This window comes from Punica granatum, chromosome 6 (assembly GCF_007655135.1).
Source record: "Punica granatum isolate Tunisia-2019 chromosome 6, ASM765513v2, whole genome shotgun sequence".
Classification (NCBI taxonomy): domain Eukaryota; kingdom Viridiplantae; phylum Streptophyta; class Magnoliopsida; order Myrtales; family Lythraceae; genus Punica; species Punica granatum.
Window position 1 is genome coordinate 6,345,040 of NC_045132.1, and position 7,149 is coordinate 6,352,188.

Genomic DNA, 7,149 nt, shown 5'->3' on the forward strand with positions numbered 1-7,149 from the left:
GTCCGAGCTAGCACTAACGGCGTCAATTTGAGGCAACGAACTCAGCAAAACGTCGTCGTTTTGCCTCTCTTCAACCACCAAATGAAATGACGTCGCTTCATACATCTCCAAACGAAGCAAACGGCATCGCTTCAATCTGCCTTTTCGACCACTGCAAAAAAAGGCACCGTTCTCTGCACTTCGAATCCCTTAAGAACCAATTCCCAATTCTCTTTCCCTAGAAACCCGAATCCCCAAATTTTGAAATTTCCTCCAAGTTCAAACTCTAATCCCAAAATTTGAATCCAATTTGGAGCTCAGAATGAGTTGCAACTCTCAATCCCAATGGAGCTGTTGTAATCATCGCTGTGTACGTGAGGATTCACCCATCTACCCCAAGAGCACGAGGCAGAGCAGTTCGAGGATGTCCAATGGCGAACATATCTTCTGTCACTGTGGGTCAAGAGCTCTGAGGATTTCGAGTTTGCTGGTTATTGTTTTGGTACTAAAGTTATGGATTTAAGTTGGTTATGGTGTATATGCAGTTAGGATTGGATGAGATGAATGGATCGGTAACGAGGGTATTACATTAGGTGAATTGCATTTTGATTGATATGCTGAGATACAAGTGAGCCTGCTAGTTAATGAATGAGCTGGTGGGGGTGGTCTGTAACATGTAGATGGTGCTTAGGAGTTACTGCTATTTGCAGATCTTGTAAACTACTAGCCCATCAACAACGAGGCCCATGAAGCCCAAAATCCCATCTTCGGGCCACATATCTCCCGTCAGCGCAGCTTCAACGACGTTCGTTCACTTCGTCATCTTCTTCCTGTTCGTTCTTCTTCAGCTCAGGCTAAGCAGAACCTCTTCTGCTCGGCGCCTATGGCTATGTGACGCACCAAGCTGGGATTGGCGTTAATGGCGGCTCTTCTTCGTAATCTCTCCAGCCTTTCCCGTGGCTGTTCCTTCTCTTCTTTAACGCCCCTCTTCCTCCACCGTCCTTCCTTTTCTCATCGAAATCTTTACGGTGTTGCTTTCCGCCGGAGGGTCCACCGGAGCTGCTGCCTCTTGTTCACCTCCCGGAAGTTCTCCGTTGCTGCCTCCTCAAGCTCACCAGGTTCCCATGCTCTCAAATTCTGTGCTCCTTTCCGTCATTTTCCAGTGAGCTTTCAGCTGTGAATTTTGTCGAACATGTTTGGCTCCATAGCTGAACTTCGAGTCCGTCGAGCTGGAAAAGTGTTCTTTTTTCCGAAGAATCGGAATTCAGCGATGACAGTTAGTGAGCATCTTTCCACTTCTTCCTTGTTAGTGGGCGGCTCAATTCGGATAATTGCCTCGATTATTGATAGTGAATCTACCTCCACAAGATATAAGACTGCCCGAAAAAAGGGGGACTTGAACGTTTCTGGGTATGCTTGCAATTTGGGCAGAATGCTGGGTAGTTATGACTGCCCATTTTGCAGTATAAGATGTGCGGGAAATCAACTATGTTAACCTATTGATGATGATTTGCAGGGTGGAACAATGGTTACGTTGGAGCAGCTGATGAGAAATATGATGTAATTGTAGTTGGAGGAGGACATGCAGGTTGTGAAGCTGCCCTTGCAGCAGCTAGATTAGGGGCAAGAACTCTCCTCCTCACTCTCAACATTGACCGGATTGCATGGCAGGTATTGTACAATGTTTTTCCCCTGATGGATTGTTGTAAAACGCATTCTAGATATTTAAAAATTAAAGTAATTAGTTCTATGATCTTTTTGCTTTTCTTATCACTCTGTTTGTGTGAAAGAAATACATGGAAGGAATTCAAATAAGGTTTGGAAATGGAGATTAGAAAAAATAAGAATGAGTAAAATGTTTTCTGGACCAGATAATTGCATTGGCTAAGCTTTTGTTGCACAATGAGTAGGCCAATTCTCTTTTCTCAGTAAATCTCTTCGCTTTGTTATGATGACCGTGTTCGTCTGTTCACTTTGTACACTATTCCAGAAACATATTGGCATCACTGTAGTTACATTGTTATGAGAGTTGGACTTTTTTCTCTTTTTGTTCAAGATGTGTCTGAGCTATGTAGGCAGAACTCCTATTGACTAGAAATTCAAATATTAGCCTTGTAATCCAGCTGTTGGTGGCTCTGCAAAATCACAACTAGTACATGAAGTGGATGCGCTTGGGGGAGAAATTGGCAAGGTTGCTGATCGGTAATCTCTAGTTTTTTAGAAAATTCTACAACTGCATCTGAGTGTTCTATCTACATTGCAGATAACTTGATCTGTCTTTTTATCATCTTCCAAAAGTTCATAAAAAGCTTTTTAACTTCTCTAGCAATATTATTTTTAATAATGTTACATTTCCTCCTCTTGATCTACACCTCTTTATGACTTGTAGCCCTTGTAACTTTATGCTAGATGTTATTTACAAAAGCGAGTTCTCAATAGCTCGAGGGGTCCTGCTGTCAGAGCGTTGCGTGCTCAGACTGATAAAAGAGAATATGCTCTGGAAATGAAAAAGATAGTGGAGAGGCAAGTTATGAAGATTCTATTCCTAATCTTTCATTTGCCTACTTTTTGAATGACAGGTCTACTTCTGGAGAATTTAGTTTTCAACAGGCAAGCACAATGTGATTATTTTTTGTTTGAATGTTAAATAATAGGATTTTATTGAAGGCGCCGAGAAGGTGCCATGGAGGAGTTACATATATTATAAAATGCACGGAACCCTCAAATTCAAGAATATGATAGGAAGTCTATTATATGAACAATGGTTCACTTCTTGCATGTTTAGTGATTCTTTCTACATGATTACGTTATTTTCATTTTGATTGACTGCTAGTGACAGCTTATTTTTAGGTACTGCTCAACTTCAATGTGTCATGTGAGATTTATTTCATGTGTAATTATAGGATTAGGCTAGGCTCTAATGCGATGACCTCAGTAGGCTGATGACAATGCTAACAAGGCAAGTGTTCAAGTGTTAGGACTGCTGCATAGATATTGAGATATCCCAGTCCTATTATATATTTTTTTCAATGACTTGCATTTAATAGTAGAAATTGCCATGAAGTACCTGGAATTGCAGCTTTATCTCACTGATATGCTCCAAATGAATTTAACAGCACCCCAAATCTTTCCATTAGAGAGGCAATGGTGACTGATATCTTGCTTGGAAAGAATGACAATGTGGAAGGAGTCCGTACATTCTTTGGGATGAACTTCTATGCTCCTTCTGTTGTTCTTACTACTGGAACTTTTATGAGTGGTAAAATATGGGTTGGTAGGACCAGTATGCCTGCTGGAAGAGCTGGTGAGTCTGCTTCACATGGGCTCACCGAAAACTTGCAGAGCTTAGGGTTTGAAACTGATAGACTGAAAACGGGAACTCCAGCTCGTGTGGATTGTCGTACTGTGGATTTTTCCGGTCTGGAACCTCAGCGTGGAGACGAAGAGGTCTGTTCGGGATTTTTGTTTGGCGTTCTGTTTGGCTTTTTTCAGTGACTTTCACTATGATTACTTCGTTACAGTTTGCCTTCATCACTAATCATTGTGTAACAGGTCAGTTGGTTCAGTTTTGATCCTGACTACCATACTGAGAGAGAACAAATGTGCTGCTACCTCACACGAACCACTAAAAGAACTCATGAGCTAATCAAAGAGAATTTGCATGAGACTCCAACTTATGGAGGATGGGTTGAAGCTAAGGGGCCTAGGTACTGTCCTTCCATTGAAGACAAGGTATACTTATTCTCTTCTCCCCTTCCAGAATCCTTGAAAATCCTATCTAAGCTTTTAGTCTAATATTTTGTATTGTCCTTTAATCATGAGGGAGTTGCTTCAATTTCTTCATACCTTGTACCATTACTGCTACTGTTTCCAGATTGTGAGATTTGAAGATAAAGAGTCCCATCAAATATTTCTTGAACCAGAAGGTCGAACTGTGCCAGAGCTCTATATCCAGGTGCCTTTTTCTTTTGCCCTGCTATGAATGATACTGGCTTTCTCAATTACTCTTGCTATACATATACATACATACATACATACATACATATATATATTTATATATAATATAAGCACTTCTCTTGCAGGGTTTTTCAACTGGTTTGCCAGAGCAACTGCAGCTACCACTCCTGAGAACTTTGCCAGGCCTTGAAAACTGTTCAATGCTAAGGCCAGCTTACGCTGTGGAGTATGATTTCTTGCCTGCTCATCAGTGCTCCAGGTCCTTGATGACTAAAAAGATTGAAGGGCTCTTCTTTTCTGGTCAGATAAATGGGACCACGGGCTATGAAGAGGCTGCAGCTCAGGTAATAATTCCACAAACTAGGCATGAATTCACATCTCCAGTGAACTTCCAATGGTGATTCTGTGTATTTGATTGGTCATTAAACAAATTTCTCTATACTTTGTTAGGGAATTATCTCCGGAATTAATGCTGCTAGACATGCAGATGGTATGCCTCTTATTGTGCTTGAACGGGAAAGCAGTTACATAGGGACATTGATTGATGATCTTGTCACCAAAGATTTGAGAGAGCCATATCGAATGTTGACCAGGTAATTATTTGTTATAGTGGTCTCATGAGTTTTTTCATGACTCTTGCACACTTGCCTGCTCACAATTGGTGATAATAACTACAGTGGAATAGGTAGTTAGTGGCTTTTACTTGTTGATTGTATCTATGCGATGCTTATATAATTTGTTCAAATCAACAGCCGCTCAGAACACCGATTACTTCTTCGAGCTGATAATGCAGACAGTCGTCTCACTCCTTTGGCCCACGATATTGGTATAATAGATGACAGGCGCTGGAAGATATACCAGGACAAGCAAGCTCGAATTTCCGAGGAAAAGAAGCGGCTTAAAACTGTCAGGATATCAGGTTAGTCTGTGTGGTTTCCTTTCTCCATTTTAAAGTCTCAACATCTGTTGGCCTTTTCTGTTTTGCCTTCACTTGGTTCAGGATGCTGTCGGTTTGGATACTCTCAGGAAAAAAGAAATCACCCTTTTTATTTTCAATATGAATTGACACATTAGATATATAGATAGATCATATCTTGTAAACCCCATAGATCATCCCCATGGGGGTGGTGAAGGAACGGCCCAATGGGTTCCCCATCTCATCTTTTTTTCTGTTTCTTTCTTGCAGGAGAAGATTTGGCAGCTGATGTTACCCGTTTGTCTGGCCAGCCCGTGAAGGACCATTCGACTCTTGAGAGTCTTCTGAAAAAGCCACATGTAGAATATAAGGTCCTTGATGCACATGGTTTCGGTAACTCAAACCTATCAAGAGTGGAGAAAGAATGTGTTGAGATTGATATCAAGTACGAGGGCTTCATTCTGCGCCAGAAGAGCCAACTTCAGCAGGTAAAGCTATCAAACTCAAAAATTGGACTTCCAATTGCGATGCCATCAGCTTGCGATCCTCTTGCTTTAATCTCTGTAGATGGTCCATCAGCAACATAGACCACTTCCGGAGGACTTGGACTACTATTCGATGACAACTTTGTCGCTTGAAGCAAGGGAAAAGCTCTCCAAGGTGCACACAATTCTTCAATATACAACACGATTTCTCAATAATTTGCGTTCGTTTTCTTGATTTCTTGAAGAGCTGATGAAACTCTCGTTGATAATAGCACCAGCGATATATTCTTGCCATTCCTTTCCTTTTGATTAGTAAGAAGTATGATTAAAACGTATCATGGTTTGTCCTAGTTTCTAATAGCTAATGGTTCTCGCATTGACCATTACAGACTGCGCCGAAACTCTATATATGGTTTAACTTCAAAAAATCTGTATTCGACCACATACTAATTCTCATTTTCTTTCTGTGGTAACAGGTCAGGCCTCAAACAATCGGACAGGCGAGCAGAGTGGGAGGAGTAAGTCCGGCGGACATCACCGCTCTTCTAATTATCCTCGAAACTAACCGAAGGAATGCTCAGGAACAGAGGAGACAGCAGTTGCTGGCTTCTCTGCGGGAAGACGAGGAACAGAAGGTAACACAGGTATCCCTAGCAGAGAGCTTAGGTTCTTAATTATGTATATGCATGTACTGATACTGCGCCGAAACAAGATGATGTGAAAACAATACGCCATCTGATAAAGAAAACAATATGCATTCGACATGATCCTAAATGAAGAAGAGAATTGCAGTTCGATTGTAAGTACAATTTTGATTGCAGCTTCATTCGACATGACCCCATAACCTTTGTCCTTCTAGACGTGTCGCTGTGTAAAAGATAAAAATATATACACATTGCTACGACCCTTAAACCCAAGATTGAAAATAATCGGATTGAACAGCGAAGCACAGATACAAAACCCATCAAATCTCCAGCTTCGTGCAGTTCCCATCTTGAACGTGCATTGCAATAGTAACGGAATCTGCAGGGGTATGTGATTCGCAATGAGATCCATAAGGACACCAATCAATCGTCAAGAACGTGTATTTTATTCGCAATCAATTGGTATCAGAGTCTAGATGAGTTGAGCCCTGTTACTGTAACTTACTACAAGTACGATATGCCTTTAATTGTACATTTCCGTGACTTCATACATATATTTTCACGTAATAACATATATGAAAAAGAAAAACGAAGAACTCGATCGGCGCATTCTGTTAATTAATTAATCACTGCATACGTTTAATTCAAAAAATAGTTCAGTAAAATACCGATGACATTCGGCTGTTTCCTATACCTTTCTTGTATAAGAATTAACGAACGTTGTCAATATACGAGAGCATTATAATAAATGAAAAGATGGATATATTCTTCACGTATAATAACATGAATATGTGCGAAAATCCAAGAACTCGATCCGTGCATCTACTCTGTTAAAAATAACTGCATATGTTCAAGAATTCAGTAAAACAGAGTGATGGAATTCGAAAGGTTGTTTCTTTACTCGTCTGGCTATTCGCGAACATATCGTCGTCAATATACGAGCTAGCTAGGGAGTTATTAAATGGAAAGATCTGTATGACGAGATATAGATTATACGTACTATCTAATTGGCAACATCATGAGAAAACAAATGGGAGTATGTATGGCATTAAAGGGCAACAACACCGCCCCACGTAATGTCTACCTGAATAATCCATATCGACTAAGAACAACCTTCCCATATCTCCAAACATAACTCGTCGAGTTCAAGGAGAAGAAGAACTCGATC

The 7,149-nt window shown here is 40.7% G+C and overlaps 1 protein-coding gene across 6 annotated transcripts; it reads left to right on the forward strand.

Annotated features, from left to right (window-relative positions):
- The first annotated feature begins 776 nt into the window (after window positions 1–776).
- LOC116211756 (tRNA uridine 5-carboxymethylaminomethyl modification enzyme MnmG) lies at window positions 777–6,146 on the forward strand. Of its 6 annotated transcripts, none has more exons than XM_031546267.1 (13): window positions 777–1,097; window positions 1,496–1,650; window positions 2,090–2,181; window positions 2,389–2,502; window positions 3,096–3,426; window positions 3,532–3,711; window positions 3,854–3,934; window positions 4,062–4,280; window positions 4,387–4,529; window positions 4,689–4,855; window positions 5,123–5,340; window positions 5,420–5,512; window positions 5,814–6,146. In XM_031546267.1, the coding sequence occupies exons 1-13, from the start codon at window positions 899–901 to the stop codon at window positions 6,009–6,011; spliced, it is 2,190 nt and encodes a 729-aa protein (XP_031402127.1). In that variant the 5' UTR covers window positions 777–898; the 3' UTR covers window positions 6,012–6,146. The 6 variants fall into 6 exon arrangements, with proteins under 6 accessions (XP_031402127.1, XP_031402128.1, XP_031402129.1 ...); XM_031546268.1 differs by lacking the exon at window positions 777–1,097 and adding an exon at window positions 1,118–1,259; XM_031546269.1 differs by lacking the exon at window positions 777–1,097 and adding an exon at window positions 1,118–1,259 and having other exon boundaries at window positions 2,103–2,181.
- Window positions 6,147–7,149: the final 1,003 nt, after the last annotated feature.